The sequence below is a fragment of the Capricornis sumatraensis genome, chromosome 8 (genome assembly GCF_032405125.1).
Source record: "Capricornis sumatraensis isolate serow.1 chromosome 8, serow.2, whole genome shotgun sequence".
Taxonomy (NCBI): Eukaryota; Metazoa; Chordata; class Mammalia; order Artiodactyla; family Bovidae; genus Capricornis; species Capricornis sumatraensis.
This window is the reverse complement of record NC_091076.1, coordinates 84,824,383-84,841,492: the sequence shown is the minus strand read 5'-3', so window position 1 is coordinate 84,841,492 and position 17,110 is coordinate 84,824,383. Positions and strand designations below refer to the sequence as shown.

At 62.4% G+C, this 17,110-nt stretch overlaps 1 protein-coding gene across 10 annotated transcripts; it reads right to left on the bottom strand.

Annotated features, from left to right (window-relative positions):
• Positions 1-184: 184 nt before the first annotated feature.
• On the bottom strand, positions 185-16,777 carry SREBF1 (sterol regulatory element binding transcription factor 1). 10 transcript variants are annotated; one of them, XM_068978319.1, is made up of 20 exons: positions 16,520-16,777; positions 9,797-9,835; positions 8,102-8,533; positions 7,554-7,741; positions 7,332-7,469; positions 7,014-7,232; positions 6,275-6,389; positions 5,883-6,103; positions 5,456-5,657; positions 5,165-5,343; positions 4,666-4,927; positions 4,421-4,587; positions 4,115-4,283; positions 3,507-3,615; positions 3,158-3,267; positions 2,927-3,059; positions 2,612-2,777; positions 1,965-2,165; positions 1,761-1,869; positions 185-1,431 (listed from the first exon to the last, which is right to left on the bottom strand). In XM_068978319.1, exons 1-20 carry the CDS (start codon positions 16,674-16,676, stop codon positions 1,202-1,204), a joined length of 3,546 nt encoding a protein of 1,181 aa, XP_068834420.1. In that variant the 5' UTR covers positions 16,677-16,777; the 3' UTR covers positions 185-1,201. The 10 variants fall into 10 exon arrangements, with proteins under 10 accessions (XP_068834420.1, XP_068834416.1, XP_068834423.1 ...); XM_068978315.1 differs by lacking the exon at positions 9,797-9,835 and adding an exon at position 6,618 and having other exon boundaries at positions 6,275-6,361; positions 16,586-16,777; XM_068978322.1 differs by lacking the exon at positions 9,797-9,835 and adding an exon at positions 5,745-5,771 and having other exon boundaries at positions 5,871-6,103; positions 16,586-16,777.
• Positions 16,778-17,110: the final 333 nt, after the last annotated feature.

Here is a 17,110-nt window from a genome sequence, read left to right as displayed (position 1 = left end):
TATGTATACATATACATATATATAATATATATGAAGACTGTAAATGTTAAGACGACTAGTGTTCTTATTAGTATATTGCTTCACACTGAAGATTGTGTGTATCGAGCTGTTTCTAAAAGATGTTTATTTTCCTTAAGAGTAAAAAAAAAAAACAGTCATTGCATTCAGAAAAAAAGTCAATAAAGATACAACGATTGTTTTGGAATTCTGCAGCGTGGATTCTGACCAGATTCTGCTGGGAGAGGGTCCAGGCTTTAGGGAAGGGCTCTGGGACAGGAATGAGCAGTAGGCAGAGAAGCCCCCGCTGCCCTGTCACAGCTGTGTGGCCTCAGATGAGGGGACAGGGGTCAGACAGGCAACACACCCAGACACACAGGAAGACCCAGGTTGTAATTCCTCCAGTCACTACAGATTCCCAAGAACGTGTCATTCTGGGACCTGAAGGAGGCAGAAGCTGGGTGGGGAAGCAAGAAGGAAAAGCTGAGACCACAAGGGTCCTAAGGGTCAGGAGATGAGAGAGAGGGCCAGGGCCCAGGTCAGCGGGAGGGAACAAAGCCAGGCTTCCCAAACACAGAAAGGCAGGTGGGAACGGGAAGCCTTTGCCTGGGTGCTAGGGGGACAGAAGGCCCAAAGAATCCCCTCTGGTTTGCCTCTCCCCAAAGGAGCAAAACCCAGATTATAAATAATTTCATTTTTTATTCTCTGTACAAAACTTCTCAACCTATGAAAATAAAGTCTGCAAAAGGCAAAGTAACGCTTGAGCCTTGGAGGCCAAGAGGCTGGTGCACTCCGATCTACACTATGCACAGGTCTCCCTAGATGGGAGGGAGGCACCGGGGGTAGGGTCCCTCGGCTCGGTGAAATGCACCCCTCTCTTCTCTCTGGAGGGAGGGTGAAAGCTGCGGACTGGGGGCCCATGACACCCAGGAGCGGGTGTCACTGGGAGCACGTGACATCCAGCGGTGGCAGGCCCCGGCAATCCCCCAGCCGGCCACCAGGGGCCAGCACTATCCTGGCCACCGTGCGCCGAGTGCGGGAGCGGGCTGGGGAGGCCCGTAGGTCAAGAGCAGACGTCTCCGAGGGTCTCCATCCCCCCAGGGGCCGTGCAGTCCGTGGGCTGGGAGTGAGCCCCGGATCTCCGGCGCTGCTCTCGGCCGCTGATACGGAGACCAGGCTCTGGGGCAGGCCCGCCGGCAGGAGTCTAGCTGGAGGTCACAGTGGTCCCGCCGCCCAGGCGCATGAGCATCTGCTGACAGTCGTGCAGCAGCCGGCGGTCACCAATCTTCTCGAGCGTGCGCGCCGCCTCGGCCAGCATGCCCACGCGCTGCCCGGGCGCCGACAGGAAGCCAGGCGGCAGGTAGCAGGAGGCCAGCAGCAAAGCCTCGGCCTGCTCCCGCCTCGTGGGCCGCGACTCCAGCTCCGCCGCAGCGCCTGCGCACGCGCACAGGAGTGCGTCAGGGGCGGGGCCGCGCCTGGGGTGGGGCTCGGACCCCGGCCCCGCCCCTGCCGCCTGGTCCTTTGTGCGCCCCCACACCTCTGGTCTTGGGCTGCCGGGCTGCCATGCAGCTGGTCCCTTCCGCTCCTTCCCCTGGAGCACAGAGTGAGTGCTCCACAAAGGACAGTCGTCCCCCGAGTCTCAGATTAGGGCTCCCATCAGGGGCCACCTCGAAGTCCCGAGGCTCCTGTGCGTCTTACGGTCTCCCTCTGCAGCTTTCACCTGGCCCGTGACCCTTCCCACCTGGGCCAGCCGGCCTTCTCACCTCCTTTGCAGGGGCCGACCCTCCTCCTCAGGCTACGATCCAGAAGCTGGTGTGTCCGCGCTGGGCTGGCCCCTGCCATCAGTCGGGCAGTGGCTTCATGTAGGAATACCTGGGCAGGAGGGGCCAGGAGAGGTTCAGGTCACCACTCCCTTCAGACACCTCATGTCTGTCCCCATCACAAGTCAGGGCCCCGTGGGCACTCACCCTCCGCATGGCAGGCCGGACATTCTGTGCCAGACGCCTCAGGCCACTCAGGTCCCTCTGGAAACCACGAAGCTCGAGGGCAGAAGCCTGGGCCCCACCTCCAGGTCCCTGCGAGGCCTGGGTGGGTGCCGGCAGCTTCTGCTGCTGCCAGAGGCTGGTACGCGCCACAAGGAGCAGGTCACACAGGAGCAGCTGCATGGCCTGAGGGTGGTGGGTAGGGCAGGGCAGGGCAGGGGTCAGGGCCTCTGGCTGTGGGAGAGAAGGCTGGGGGCCCGCGGTGCCAGGGGCCGGCTCCGGGCTGCACTGCCGAGGCACTGCACCTGCCTCACACATGCAATGCAACAGCAATGCACCGCGGGGCCGCCCGCTCTCCAGGCCCCCATGCCCCCACCGGCCTGCGCGGCAGCCTCCAAGGAGGGCCCTGCCACATGTTCACCCCACCCTCCTCCTGGGGGGGCAACACTGAGGCCAGAGGGAGCAGCCACTCTCCCCTGGACCCAAGCCTTTGCCAGAAGGCAAGGCCAGCTGGTCACCCGTCCTGTGCTGTTGGCTGACCCTGCAGTCTTCTGCAGCCCATGGGGGACCATCCAGGGAGTGGAAAGGCCAAGGCCCCTGAGACGGGCCAGGCCCCCGGCCCCAGCCCTTACCTTGTCAATGGAGCTGTCAGCTGGTGTGGTGGCCAGGCTGTCCTGCAGGTACCCACTGGCCTTCTCACACATCACCAGGCTGGCTGGGCCAGACTCAGCCTTCCCGCGGCCTAGGATGGCCCGGGCAGCCTTGAAGGAGTGCAGAGCCGCCCTGGGCAGGGGTTTCCTGTTGGGGCCAAGGTAGAGGTGTCATGGTTGGACCTCCCTCTGCCCTGGTTCTGGCTTCATGGGAAGAGCATGGCGGGACCCCAAGGACATAGAACAAAGCTGGGGGCAGGGTTGGGGGTGGGGCACGAGCATGCAGCCTGTGCTCACTCGGACTCCTGCAGGGCACGGGGCAGGTGCTCCACCAGTGGGTACAGCCTCTCAGCTGCCTCCTCATCCCGCCGAAGCCAGTGGGTCACCACAGCTGTCAGAGAGGCCCACCACTTGGCCACCGGGTCTGTGCCTGCAAAGGGGGCACAGGAGGCAGAAACTCAGCCACACTGCCCCCGAGGCTGAGCTGCTTGGCACTGGGGCTGAGGGCGTCACAGGTAGGGGGCTCACCGGGGGTGGCAGCCATGCTGGAGCTGATGGAGAAGCTGCAGGCAGGAGCTCCGGCCATATCCGAACAGCTGTTCAGCAGCTGCAGGTACCCGAGGGCATCTGAGAACTCCCTGTGGCAGGAGAGGACAGGCGGTCAACATGGCTGGCAGAGGTCCTCACCTCCGCACACAGCACAGCCTGGCCTCCTGGCTCCTCTAAGAGCCTCCGTCCCCTCGTGCTGGGCTGGTAGGAATCTGAGGCCCAGAGAGGAACTGAAATGCACCTAAGGCCACAGTGGCCCGGCTCTGGCCACCCACAGGCTCCACTGGGCAGGGGGCTCTGGTCTGCTGAGGCGCATGGAGACACTCACTTGTCCCCCTCGGCTGATCCAGGGCTGGGGCTGGGCTGGGCCACGCAATTCAGTGCTCGCTCCAACAGATGTTCGCGGAACAGTTGAGTCACCTGGGCCAGGGGATCCACTATAGAGAAGAGTGGGTGAGTAGAGGGGCGAGAATGGCCCCAACCCCTCCTTTGCACACGCACCTCCCTGCACTAGGGATCTTTTCTGGGCACGGGTGGGCCTGGCTCTGAGACAAGTGAAAGCTGGTGGATAAACACTCCGCCCACCGATGGACAGGATAACCCACCTGGGATGCACGCCCTTTCCCACCCTCCTCACTGCATGGTGATGTTGTCTGGCACCTCTCAAATCAGCCCCCTGGCCCCCTGCCCCCTATCTTCCTGTTTGCCTCTGAAGAGCCCCAGCTAAGACAGAGCCAGGCTGGCGTCCCCATCTGCACATCCCCATAGCCACACCAGATGGCGGGGCAGCAGGCCAGGGTGGGCAGGGACAGCAGAGAGGCAAGGGACAAGACACTGACCAGGGATAGGCATGATGAATGGGAACGGGGGATGGAGGAGGCAGCCAGCTGTGGGGAAAGGGGTGGGCACAGAGAAGGGCCCAGGGTGAGAAGGCACCTGGGTTCCCAGCCACGCTGTACAAGCTGTCCCTCGGGGCGCTGCACAGGGCCCAGTTGCCATCCACGAAGAAACGGTGGCCCACAGGGTGGCAGAGCCACTGCATGGCAAGGGGCACTGAGCCACTCTGTGCCAGGCAGGCCTGGCGGGCACTGCTCAGGAAGAAGCGCTGTTGAGGAGGGAATGGGCCGTCACACTGAACCTTGGCCGAGACCCCAGAGGGCCCGCAGCCGCCCCCATAACCACGTGCCTTTCTGTGCAGCCCTCACCCACCCACAGAGTCCCCACTGGTCACCATCTACTCACTGTCAGAAAATGCAAGGCCCGGGGCAGACTGGCCTTGACCCTGAGCGCGGCGGCCACGTAGATCTCAGCCAGTGTGGCCACGGACACAGCATCTCCCGCACACTCCGCCAGGTTCAGGGCACTCAGCGCCAGGTTGGCAGCAGCGAGGTGCCCACCTGAGTACTTTCCTGGAAGATAAGAGGGCGTGAGGCCAAGGGTGGTGTGGAGGCAGCAGGACCCCAGGGGCCCAGCCCTCACCCGCATACCCATGGTGTGCAGCTGGTGCAGCTTGTGGTAGACGAGGGCCGCGTCACGGGCGCTGGTGCGAGCGTCTGCCTGTAGGGCCCTGTCCCTCCGTAGGCCCCCTGCCCAGCCGGCCAGCCAGCGGCCCACCCAGAGACGCTGCAGCAGGTGGCGGATGAGGCTCCAAAGCAGGCTGCAGGCCAGGTCCAGGTGGGAGGTGGGCAGAGGCCGGCCCAAGGCCCGCAGGGCCAGCCACAGCTGCTGGGCAGCCTGGGCAAAGTCCCCCTGGGGGTGAGGGGTTTTCAGGTAAGAAACGTGGGGCTGTGCTACTCCTCCATCTTGGGCCCCCAGTGAGGACCACACCATCCCCAGCAGCCGGGCCCCCAGGGGTCCACAGGAGTTGGAGGGGTAGACAGGAGTAGGGAGAACAGGGGAGGTCCACGGTATGCCCAGCACCTTCCCAGGCACTGCTCAAGAGTCCCAGCCTTGCCTGCTCCCATCCCCCAGCGTCTGGCCACTTACCCTGGCCAGGTCCAGGTCGGCCTGCTTGCGATGCCTCCAGAAGTGCACGGCAGGGCGCGAGTGGGGCCGAGTGACTGGTTCTCCATAGACAAAGAGAAGCGCCAAGGAGAAGAGCACCAGCAGCCCATTCATCAGCCAGACCAGTGGGGGCAGCAGCCACGGGGCCCAGCCAGGGCCATCTGGGGGCAGACAGAAGCTGGGGACACAGAGGCTGGGCACCCAGGAAATCCAGGGCCCCAAGCCCACAGGATGGGATCCACGTATGCGAGAGCCCCCCTCCTACCACCCTACCTCTGCCCTCAGCACCCAGCATGCTGCGCCCAGGACGGTGGCTGATGCTGGTGGTGTCGGAGGGGCCAGCAGGACCCCGGCTACCCAGCAGGGAGGCCAAGGGGTTGCAGGAGAGACAGAGGAAGACGAGCGCGCACAGGGCCAGGCGAGAGCGGTCCAGCATGCCCTGGCTGTGGGAGGCGGGCAGCGGCTCTGGATTCACCTGGGAGGGCGGGCAGGGCGGTGAGAACGGGGTAGCGTGACCCAGAGAGCACAGCTCCGGGAAGGAGGGGTCAACTCTGCCCCCTGCCTTACTGTGGGAACCCCTCAGCCTTGTCTTTCTTCTGTCTATGAAAGGGGAGGTGGGATGTGTGAGGGGCCTGATCCAGTCCTGGGGCTCGGAGGAAGTTGCTAGATGACAAGAAGGGGACAACACTGCAGGCCCCACCTGGCCGTCCTCAAAGACCGGGCTGTCAGGCTCCGAGTCACTGCCACTTCCACCGCTGCTACTGCCCCTGCTGCCAAGGGACAAGGGGCTGCTCTGGGAGGGCGAACCAGCGTCTGAGGGGGGCGGGCTCAGGGTGTCCACCACCTCGGGCTTCATGCCCTCCATGGGCACATCTGTGCTACTTCCACTGCCGCAGGCCGACACCAGGTCCTTCAGTGATTCTGTAGGCCAGAGAGGAGCAGACTGGAGTGAGCTCCACACCCCACTTCACCCCAAATTGGAGCTCAGGACCTGGGGGAGCTGCGAGCCAGGGAGGGCCAAAGAGAGGGTGAAGGGCCTTTGCAGGGCAAGAACTTCCAGGGACACCAGGCGTGGAGGGGGCCAGCACTCACTGCTTTTATGGACAGCAGTGCGCAGACTCAGGTTCTCCTGCTTGAGCTTCTGGTTGCTGTGCTGAAGGAAGCGGATGTAGTCGATGGCTTTGCGCAAGACGGCAGATTTATTCAACTGCAGGAGTTGGGTAGGGGGGAGATGGCACAAGTGGTCAGGCCAGAGAGCTGGGCACTGAAGCAAGAGGGCAGAGCTGCTTTGCAACACAATTGCCTCAGGAGATTTGCATCTGCTATTCCTACTCCCTGGAACATTCCTCCCCTAGAACCTGCTGCCCGGTTAAGTAAGATACAGACAACAGCACCTGGCTGGCTGCTGTCAACATCACTCCACCTTATGCCTCACCCTCTCACCTCCTCCAGGCCCCTGTTCACACATCACATCACCTTTGTGAGGCCTTCCCTGACCACCCAACTCAGGTTTGCAACTTCCCCCATCTCACTTCTCTCCAGCACAGCACTTATGCCACCTGGCGTACCCCAACCCAGGTCTGTTGGTGCCCCCGCACCATGCTAAAATGTCAGCTACTCAATAGCAGGATCTCTGTCTGTCCTCTGCTGAATCCCCAGCACATGGAAGAGCCTGTGCCACCCGGGGCTTCCCTGAAGCTCAGCTGAACAGAGCTGCCAGGCCCAAGGAGGCTGGGGCCCCAGGACTGTCTGCCCAGCCCCATCCTCCTCCTCCTCCTCCTCCCAGGTGCCTCCTTCCCCAGAGCTGCCCTATTAGGGCCTCAGCCCACACCTTGGCCTCGGTGCCCACCACCAGGTCCTTGAGCTCAACAATCTTGTCATTGATGGAAGAGCGGTAGCGTTTCTCGATGGCGTTGTGGGCTGTACGCTTCTCGCCGCGGCTCTGCGCCGAGCCTGGAGCCTTGCCACCGGCAAGTCGGTTGATGGGCAGCTTGTCAGTGTCCACTACCAGTGGCACCGTGGCCAGGATGGCCCCGCCACTCACCAGGGTCTGCAGGGCCAGGCAGAGTTAGCAGGTGGACATGTGAGCAAACCTTGCCCCTCCCCACCCCACCCAAGCCACCACCCCCACCCCGCCCAAGCCCCCTACCTGCAAGGGCGCTGCCTGCACAGCAGTGCCAGGGCCGAGGGAGCGGATGCCCGCCGCTTTCAAGGGGGCTCCCACATCTGTTTTCATGGTCGTCAGGAGCAATGAGTCTGCCTTGATGAAGTGGGGCTGCAGCAGGACCTAAGGACAGAAGGGGCCTCAGCCATGGGCTATGGGTCTGGGCCCAGGGCCGCCACCTCCCTGATGCCAGCCAGACCACCTCACCGGGACCTGCTGTATCTGGGAGGTCACAGCAGTTGCTCCAGGGGCCACCGTGGGGGTGGCTATGGCTGTCAACAGCTGCTGGGGGGCCGCACTCTGAACCTGGCTGTGCAAGGAGACAGGCGGGACCCCTGGCAGGGAAGCCAGTGGTGGGCCAGCCAGTGACTGCGAGCTGCTCCCCGGAGAGGTCCCTGCAGAGATGAAGGCTGGGGCTGAGGACACAGGCTGTCGCAACCCACTTCCAACCTGTCCCCCAGGTCCTCATCACCATGTGACCCGGGATGAGTCACTACCCCTGTGGCTGCGGGTTCCTATCTGGATGGCTCTGCCCTGGGCTCTGATGCAAGTATGCCAGCCTCCTAGCCAAGAATCACTCTGTGGAAGGGTAGCTGGTGTGGACCCCGGGCAGTAAGGGAAGTGCTTCGTCCGCAGGAGCCCGAGAACTGCTGGTGAGCAGGCGCCTCCAGCCACAGAGCAGGGGCCAGACTGCTAAAGCCTGCAAACTCCTCTACCAAGAGCACCTGACCCCCACCTCCACACTCCCTCCTTACCTGTGGAGAAGCCTCCCGGAGGGCTGGGGTAGCCTACAATGGGGGCAGAGCTGAACTGCGGTGAGGTGGTGGCCGCAACACTCTGCGGCAGGAGAGCTCCGGGCAGGGGCTGGGGTGGGGTGGGCTGGAGGATAGTCAGGGGCGCTGGCTCCTCCTTGATCCCAGGCCCCGGGGAGAAGGCAGGCACAGATGGGTACATCTTCAGGGGGGTGGGTGCAGGCTGGGGAGGGGACAAGGGTCGGGGTGTCGCCTTGGTCGCCCCCAGGAAGCCTTCAAGTGAGGAGCTCATCGTGGAAGGAGGTGGGGACAGGCTGCCTGGGGAGCTGGCATCGGGACTGGCAGGATCTGTGGTCCCTGCTCCACCCCCAGCGTAGGGTGGGTCAAACAGGCCCGGGAAGTCGCTGTCTTGGTTGTTGATGAGCTGAAGCATGTCTGCAGGGAGGAGGAAAAGCTGTGAGTAGCCGTGGAGCAGGTGTCAGGTGTCGTGTGTCTTCACACCCCACCCCACCCCCAACAGTGTACACGTGGGAGCAACGCCACAGAAACAAAAAAGCCACCCCCAGGAGCCCACGCTCACAGACACCTGGGACATCTGGAGCTTTGCCCAGTGCATCAAACAGCCTTGCTACACTGGACAACGCCAGCGGCCCCCAAAGCAGAGGTCCACGACCGCTCAGTTCAGAGCTGCTTTTGCCAACCCATTTCTCTGTGCAATAAACCAAGACTTGGGGCAGAGTCAACCGCTGGCCATATGTGTGTCAACCAGTGTGTCTCTGAATGTTCTGGGCACAAGCCCAGGCCCTGTTTGCAGCCAAGCAGCTCGGGGCCAGCCATTCAGGCTTCCGTCTCCCCTCAGTGAAAGCCAATGCCGTCTGTCCTGACTCTCCTCCTCATACAGACTGGACACATGGCCCAGAGCAGCCCAAACTGGCCACAAGCCCTCTCCCCCAGCTGGCAACCAGCAGCCTGGCTGGGTCAGTCCAGGGCCCTCTAACCCACTGAAGGAGTCATCCACTGGGTCAAAGTGCTCTGCAGGACCCATGAGCAAACCCTGGGAGCCCCAGGTGTCCCCCAGACCCCCAGCCTGGGCTTCTGGTGCCTCTCACTGGGGCTTAGTCTCCCCATCTGTACAGGACAGACAAAACACTTTGTGACAGGACAGCTGCACGGAGTGGGGCCTCAAGGTCACCTGAGTCCCTCCGACTGACAGGTGCCAGGCAGGAAAGTGACTGCAGGGGACGACCTAGGCTGCCAGGAGAGCACAACAAAGGATGGGGTGGGGGTGGGGATGGGTGCCAGGCTCAGCCCTCCTGTCCTCAAACACAAACATTTGGCAGGCCCTCCAGGTCTGCACAGGTCATAGTGCATAGAGTGCTTTCTCCCGCAGGACCCCCTACCTCTTTGATAGTTGGAGAAACTGAGGCTGAGAGAGGAAACTGGCTGAACCCAGGGCTCCCACTGTCAAGCCCAAGATGCCCCCCAAAAGGGAGCCCCAGCAGACAGAAGGAAAAGCGGTCCTCCTCCCTGTGGAGCAGATGTGGGAAAGCTATCCCCTTACTCCGGACGTTGGGGTGGGGAGCCTACACCTCTTAGAGCAGGGAGTGCGCACAAACCTCTCCTCAGGGCACCGTGGATGGAACCCCGGTGAGGAAATGAAAGCTCTATAATAAAGAGGTGGAGACCTCCAAAAAATACCTTCGAACGTGCAGTCCATGGTTCCGCGGCCCGGGCCCGTCGCCACTCGGGGCGTCCAGGCGGCTGGCCTGCCGGTCTCCGAGCACAGAATTCACCTGCAGGGCCGGCGCGCTTTAAAGCCGCTGAGCGATAGAGCTACCGCCGGCCCCGCCCCCGCTGCCGGCCCCGCCCCCGCCCCGCCCCGCTGGCCAGCCCCGCCCCGCGTAGCGGCGGGCCGGGCATGGGGTGAGCGCGCGCGGCCAATCAGCAGCCGCGCCACCGCCTCCTGGGGCCCCGCCCCGGCCCCGCCCCACCCCCGCGGCACGCGGCTCGGGTTGCGCTCCGCCACGCCGCAAGGGGGCCGGGGTTACTAGCGGACGCTGGCCCTTAACCCACTAGGCGCCGACGTCTGCAGGGGTTACTGGCGGTCAAGTCAGAGAAGAGCGGTGGAACGAGGGGCTAGGGGTGCCCCAGCTCCGCAGCTAAGTCTCCTGCTCTCTTGACACCCTGAGCCGGTCTCGACCACGCTCAGCTTCAGTTCGCTCTTGGAAAATGGGCCGAGCACGATTCAGGCTCCGACGGGGACAAGTAAAGGTGTTACTGGGTGCAGTGCTCAAGTGAGACCAAGGGCCACCTGGCAGTGGGTGTGGGGACCTCCCCTTCCTGGGCCGCCCCAGCATGGGCCACACCCCACCGCACGGACCCCTGGCAACAGTCACTTCCCAGGGAAACTGAGGAAGGGAACTCATACCCTGAAGTGATGGCCAGTAACAGCTGAGCCCGAGCTGAAGCCCCACACAGACATCCCTTTGAAGAGGGGCCTGGATCTGGGACGGAGTCAGTGACACCCCCACCCCCAGCAGTCTCAGGGTGAACCTGACTCACTTATTCACTGCAGGGTCCGGGGAGGCCAACAGGCAGCCCAGTCCCTGGGACAGAAGGTGAGGAAGTCCTGGGGTGATAGGCTCTGAGGGTCTCTGGAGGGGCACCCAGGCCCTCTCCCCTTCTGTGTAAGGTTCGAGTTCTACACAGATGAACAGAGCCTGGCCAGCAGCCCAGGTTGCCAGCTCCAGCTTTTGTGGCCAAGCGGACTCCAGGCTCAGGCCAGCCTTCAACTGCGGCCAAGCCCACCCGCAACCCTTTCTTGGTGTCCTGCAGCCTCAGAGGGTGTTGAGGGCAGAGATCCCCTGGCCCCGATGGCTCTCACTTTCCAGGAAGCTCCTCTCCACATATCCACCCTTCTTTGTCCGGGTCCTTCCATAGCCTTGCAGCGGGTGCCAAGGGCAACTGAATTCTCCACCCCCCTCCCTCCTCAGCTGGTGGGTGCTCACACCCTCCCTTACGCCCCCAAATCAAGACATTGGTGTTGGCAAGGCTCCTATCTCACTTGAGACTGGGAGACACTGAGGCCTGAATTCCAGGGCTGACCCACACCTGAGCCTCTGCAGGGCCAGGACCACCCAATGTCAAGCCTACCTGCTCCTGACCATCCCTCTCCCTGTCTCACGCTCTCTCGGCCCCTTTGTTTCCCATTTCACATGTCTTGGCTCTGTCCCATCCAGACCAAGGACGTAGAAGGGAGAGGCCCATGGCCGATAGGGTCAGGAACAGCTGCCAAGAGGAGGGATGGCCTCAGGGACATGATCTAACGAAGACGCAGCACAATCTGGTGGCGAACTCACAGTCTGACTGGGGCCCCTCTCACTCTCTCCTAAAGCCAGATCTGGGTGCCAGAACTTCCCTCCACCCTTTACTTGCTGTGTAGTCCCAGGCAAGTCACTCTCCTCTGAGCCTTCACCTCTGGCCTTGGAGCAGGGGATTCTAGGAGGCAAGAGAGCACCCTCCAACCCCCACCAGGGTGCACAGTTTAAGGAAGCTCCCTCCAGTCCAGTGGGTCTGAAAGGCTGGACAGGGCTCCCACAGTGGGGACTCTCTGCCGGTGAAGTAAGCACTCGCGTGACCTAAGACTCAAGGCCTGCGTGGCTCCTGCACCCACTCTAGGGGAGAGGAGAGGTGTGGGCTCAGCCTCAGAGGGCCCACCTGCCCCTCCCCAAGCCTGGCTTCATCTTTTCCTCTCCTGCCCTGATTCTATCAGGGCCTAACAGGAAACCTGAACCCCTCTCCCCCCTCCCTGGCTCTACCTTCAAATCTCCCTCTGAAGGCAGATGTGGGCCTTTTATTCTAGGACCTGTTTATCCTGTGAGGCCATGACAGATATCCTTGGGGGACCCCCATAGCGCCCACCCACAGGAGCCCAACTCTGACTATCACAGGAGCCTATGACCCACAGGTGCTGACACAAGGCCTTGCACCCCAAACTCTTCTTGCATGCCTCCTGGGACAGGGAGCTCACCACCTCCCTCATATGGCCTGGCCCATGAAGCTCAGATGTTTCTCTGACAATATCTACTGCCCTCTCCTAAATGTCAGGCCAGTGCCAGGTGCTGGGGGTGCAGGAACAGAGAGTGAAGACCTCCCAGTGGAGCTTCTGTTCCAGTGAGGGAGGCCAACCGTCTACTAATCCGTGGAGGAAGGGGGTGCAGATGGTGAGCATCGTGAAGAAACAGAGGGAGTCAGGGCAGGCCTCCCTGTGGAGGGGGCATCTGAGTAGAGGCGAAAGGAGGGAGTGGGCCAGGAGGAAGGAAGGATGTCACAGGCACTAGGAACAGCAAGTGCAAAGGCTCTGAGGTGGGAGCAAGCTTGGTGCGCTGTCAAGACAAAGAAGAGGCTGGTGAGACTGCAGAAGAGGGGGTCAAGAGGGAAGAGGGTCAAGGAGACAGCCCAAAGCTGGAGTTCCAACCCACGTTTGTCTGTCGCCTGAGCTAAGAACACCAATTCTCAGGGAATGGGCAGAAAAGGGATTTGTAAGCAGGTCACGAAGTCTGCAGCAGACAGCACAAAGCAACAGCACCGCTCCACCTCTGGCTACGTGAGGGAGGGCACAGGGCAGCAGTGGGGAACGGGCTTGCACCCTGCCAGCCAGCCCCGCTGCTCCCACCAGCATCTCCTGGAACCTCCCGAGAAGCACGGTTGGCAGGTTCACATGTCCTCAGCCGATCATGTGTGCAATGGGGGCACAGGGTGCCTTTGTGTGTGTGGGGCTGCCCGGGGACGTGGCGGGTGCCTGCTCTTCCTGGAATGGGATGGCCCCGGGGCCAGAGCCCCAGGGGAACCTGAATATGAGCCCTCTAGCCGGAAAAGGCCACTAAGGCTCAGAGGGAGGCCATGTGCCCCAGTCCTCCGACTGCCAAGAGAAGAACCTAAGACCTACACCCAGGCCTGCCAACCCCCCGACCCCACAGCCCCCAGCCCCGCCTGCCAGGGGCAGGAGTGAGCCCTGAGGCCAGCCTGGCTCTGTCCCAACTTGTTGCCACCACTCATCCCAGGTCAGGATGTGCGTGCAGAGTGCTACACAGAGGGGAGGCAGTGTGAAGCTCCAAGGCTCAGCCCTGGCACTGCCCCCTCGGAAGTGTGTATGTTGGTTCAAAGGCAGCACACTGCTTCCAAGCTGCCAGGCTGCTCTCTGGAACAATAAACCTCCTTACACTCTCCCTTGCAATATGTCATGTTTAATCAGAGCATCACCAGCACTGGGTTTTATCGTTTTTACCTACTCTGGGGTGCTTTCCTTAGTCCTCACAACTGTGTGAATGGAACCTTGAAGGTGCTTTACTTTGCATCTCTGAGGCTGCCCCGAGGTGGTTGTGCAGCAAACCATCAACTATGGCCAGAGACCCAGAAACACATCCTAGGCTTGGGCCCTCCTCTGCCAGCTAGAGATGGATTTACTGCAACATGTTCTGGGCCTGGGAGGCAACCTCCACTAGGCCTGGCCTTCCTGCTGCTCCCCACACCTCAGCTGGGCAGGTGAGGGTAGTGGACATGTCCGCCCCCAGTCTGTATACCAGTGAGGAGATGACCGTGGCATTTCTGAGGCTCTCCCCTCCCCTTTCACAGGTGCAGGTATGCATGCCCAGTAGGTCCCAGGGTCAAAGGGCACATCCATGGGGCCTGTGGCTGGCAAGACACAGGACAGAGGCACTTGCTCTGGCCAGGAGTCATTGCCACCTGGCCTGCCCCTATCAGCTGGGCGAAGTCCAGACCCAGGCCTCTGCCCGGTGGTGACCCCACCTGAGGCTGGGCAGGTCATCTAGAATGTTTGCATCCAGTGAGGTGACTACCAGGCAGAAGGTAGCTCCCAACTTTCAGCCCACCCGCCTCCCTGGACTGCCCGCAGCTCTCCCCATCCCCCTCACAGGTGCGAGGGCTGGAACTCACCGGGGCTCACGGGCACCCCACCTATGGCCTCACCCCAGCTTTCCAGGGCAGCCACTGCAGCCTGGAGAGAGCTCATGGCCACACCGGGAGGGCCTCTGCTTCCTGCCACCTGGGCACCCAAGGCAGGAGAGGGATGGAGAGGTGCCGTGTCCAGGGGGAGAGGCCTCTCCCAGGCTCTGCCCTCAGGACCTCTGGACGTGAGGATAAGGCAGGAGTGCCATGTGGGGGCCGAGTATGTCCAGGGCATGGGGAGGACCTGGAGGGAGGACAGGACTCACCACGGGAGGGCGGGCCCGGCCCACCTGACAGGTCTCAAACACCATGCTGAGACAAGGGACTGTATCTTGGGGTTCTGGGGAGCCATGGTGGTTAGGGAGCTGAGCAGGTATATGCTGTGGCCAGAGCAGGGGTGTAAGCCATCTTGAGCTTGTTTTCTAAGGAAGGCCCATGCTTGGCAGCACCAGGGAGAGAACTAGGCATGAGAGACTGTGGGGAGTGGCCTGGTGGGGGGCAGGTTGGCCCCCATGTACCTCTTTTAGCAGGCTGGCCTGGAGCCCAGGAAGCCAGGTCCCTGTTGATTTAGGGACTGGACCGAAGGCAGACACCCGGACTTCAAAGACACAATGAACTGGGAAGCCCAGGCAGAGGTGACTTCCAGCTATGCACCGGAGGCTCAGGCCACTCCTTGACCAGGCCCACCTGACCAGCAGCCTCCTCCAATCGCCTCTTCGTCACTAAGCAACACAGTGCAGTGTATGAACCAGCGGGAGGTAAGGCCCTCCACGGCATCAACACAATCCCAGCACTCATGCAAGGCGGCTCCCACATACCCTCTCTTATGGCCACAAGGGACCCCAAAACAAAAACAGGAAAAGGAGGCTGGGAGCAGGCGGATCTACCCGGAGTTGTGGTGCAGTGCAGCCAGGGCCTGGCCTGCAGCACAGGACTTGGGGCTCCTAGTGAGGACACTGGTCACATGACGGAGTCTGGCCGAGCCACATGCCCAGGCTGGGTGGGGCTCAGGGACATGGGCGGACTCTTTGATGCCAGTCCTCCATCTCATAAGTCAAAGGCTCTGGGCTAGGGTGGGGAGGTGGCCGTGTGACCTATGACCCCATTTCGACCCACTCCCAAGCCCCCAGCATACCTCCATATAGAGCAGCCTCCTGAGTCCCCTGCTCTACGGCGTCATACACACACACACACACACACACACACACACACACTCACAACAGGGGACCCGCATTTAAGAGTGTGGCCTCTGGAGCTCCCATCCTGGGTTTGAATTCTGGCTCTACCACGCTCTGCTGTGTGACCTGGGACGTCACCTAACATCCCACTGCCTCTGGGATCCAGCTCAGCTCTCAGCCCCGAGTCAACGCTGCCTGGCCCTCCTCTCAACTCCCCTCCAGGGGACCTGGCAACTCTTGCGCCCTACGAGCTGGGTTCCCAGCGAGCCAACCAAAGAGTGGTTGGCTCAGATGTGTCCATTTTGCTAACCCTAGGGCGGCCATAGGCTCCATGGATGAGTCCATCCAGGCTGTGGGAGGTTTGGGTCCTGTGCTCAGGGCCTGTTTTCCCCATCAACCAAGTGCAAGGTAGCCAACGTGGCTGAAACTGCATAGGAACCTCGGAGGCAACTTGTGGAGGCTGGAATGTGCTCTGTGCACCGTGGGCAACAGCCTCCTGACTGGCCCCGCTGCAGCTTCGCCCCCAACACCCGCTTTGTAGAACAACCAGAGCAGTGTTTCCAGGTGTGTGAGAGAGCCCGCGCTGCTGCTCCCGCCTTTCCCTGCCAAGTCCTCTTCCACCCACCTGCCCAGTCTCACCTGTGTCCCTCCAACTCCTCGCCGTGCCCTCTGTAGGGAAGACATCCTTATCAGGGCTGAGCTCAGGTCCCACCCCACCGCCCTATCCGAAGCAGTCGCCCTGCCCCAGCCCCACCACAAGGTGTAAATATCTGTTTATGGGTTTCCTTAGGGTGGGTTTGTGCTTCCAAGGAAAGGGGGAGCCCAGGTCTGTGAACCTCTGGTGCCTAGAACCGGGCCTGGCATTCAGTAGACGCTCGATAAACGTGTGCCGAACCGATACCGGGAGCCAGCTAGGAGAATCAGGCCCTGGTCTGTCAGGGTCCGCGGGACCGCGGCGCGCATGCGCAGGACGCGAGCGCCGAGCTGAACTCTTGGGCCGGAGGGAACGACCGAGAGTAACCTCCCGCTGACGTCAAGGCCGGGGCGGGGCGGGGCCTCGGCGATGCCGGCTGCCCCACTCTCGCCAACGCCGCCTCGCGACTGAGGACTCGCTGGCCGCGGGGTGCGGGCCGAAGCGCCCAGAGGCGCACGTGCTCAGCGCCGAGCCTCCTACAGGACCCGGTGGGCACGGGCAGCTCCGCGGGGACTGAACCGCGAGGCCCGCAGCCCTCGGCGCAGAGACACGGAGAGCTCCGCACAGAGGCGCGGGCCGCGCCCCTGACCCCCTCCGCGCCCCGCGCCCGGCGTCGCCCGCGCGCGGAGCCCAGTGGCCCTGACCCACCTTCTATGTCGGTCAGCAGCGCCGCGTCCAGCTCGCACGGCTCGGCCAGCGCCAGCTCCAAGGCCGCTTCGTTGAAGGGTGGCTCGTCCATGGCGCAGTCACCTCCTCTCGGAGGTCCGTCGGGCCCGCCGCAGCAGCTCCGCGCGTTCGCGTCCCGCCCGGAACTCGGTGGTGCCCAGCGCCCGCGAAAAGTTCCTCGGAAACTGGGTTCCCGGCGGCGGTTCTGCCGGGCAGGCGGGGCGGGGCGGAGACTTGCAGGAGCCCCGCCCCCGGGTGGACGGTCCCGCCCAACCTGAGGAGCGTCAGCCGGCTCCGGTCTGGCCTGCGCACCCGTCCCCTGGCCGTTCCATCCCCGCGCGGACTGCTGCGGGGCTCCCGCAGGCCCCGGCTTCTCCCGCCCTGAGCAAGGGGGCTGAGCAGAAGCCCCGGGTTGGGTCCGTCCCAGATGTCGCTGAACTTGGGGCAGGAAGTGACCCGACAAACCTCATTCCGAGATTTGGGCCTTTAGAAGACAGACTAGTCCAA

What these genes read in the sequence shown, in the direction of transcription:
- SREBF1 (XM_068978319.1), bottom strand. Translation starts at nt 16,676, where the DNA reads ATGGACGAGCCACCCTTCAACGAAGCGGCCTTGGAGCTGGCGCTGGCC. An exon ending in TGCAGGCAGCGCCCTTGCAG is followed by an intron (nt 7,233 to 7,331) that starts GTAGGGGGCTTG and finishes CTGGCCCTGCAG; the next exon opens with ACCCTGGTGAGTGGCGGGGC. An exon ending in CAGCATGGCTGCCACCCCCG is followed by an intron (nt 3,060 to 3,157) that starts GTGAGCCCCCTA and finishes CCCCCTTTGCAG; the next exon opens with GCACAGACCCGGTGGCCAAG.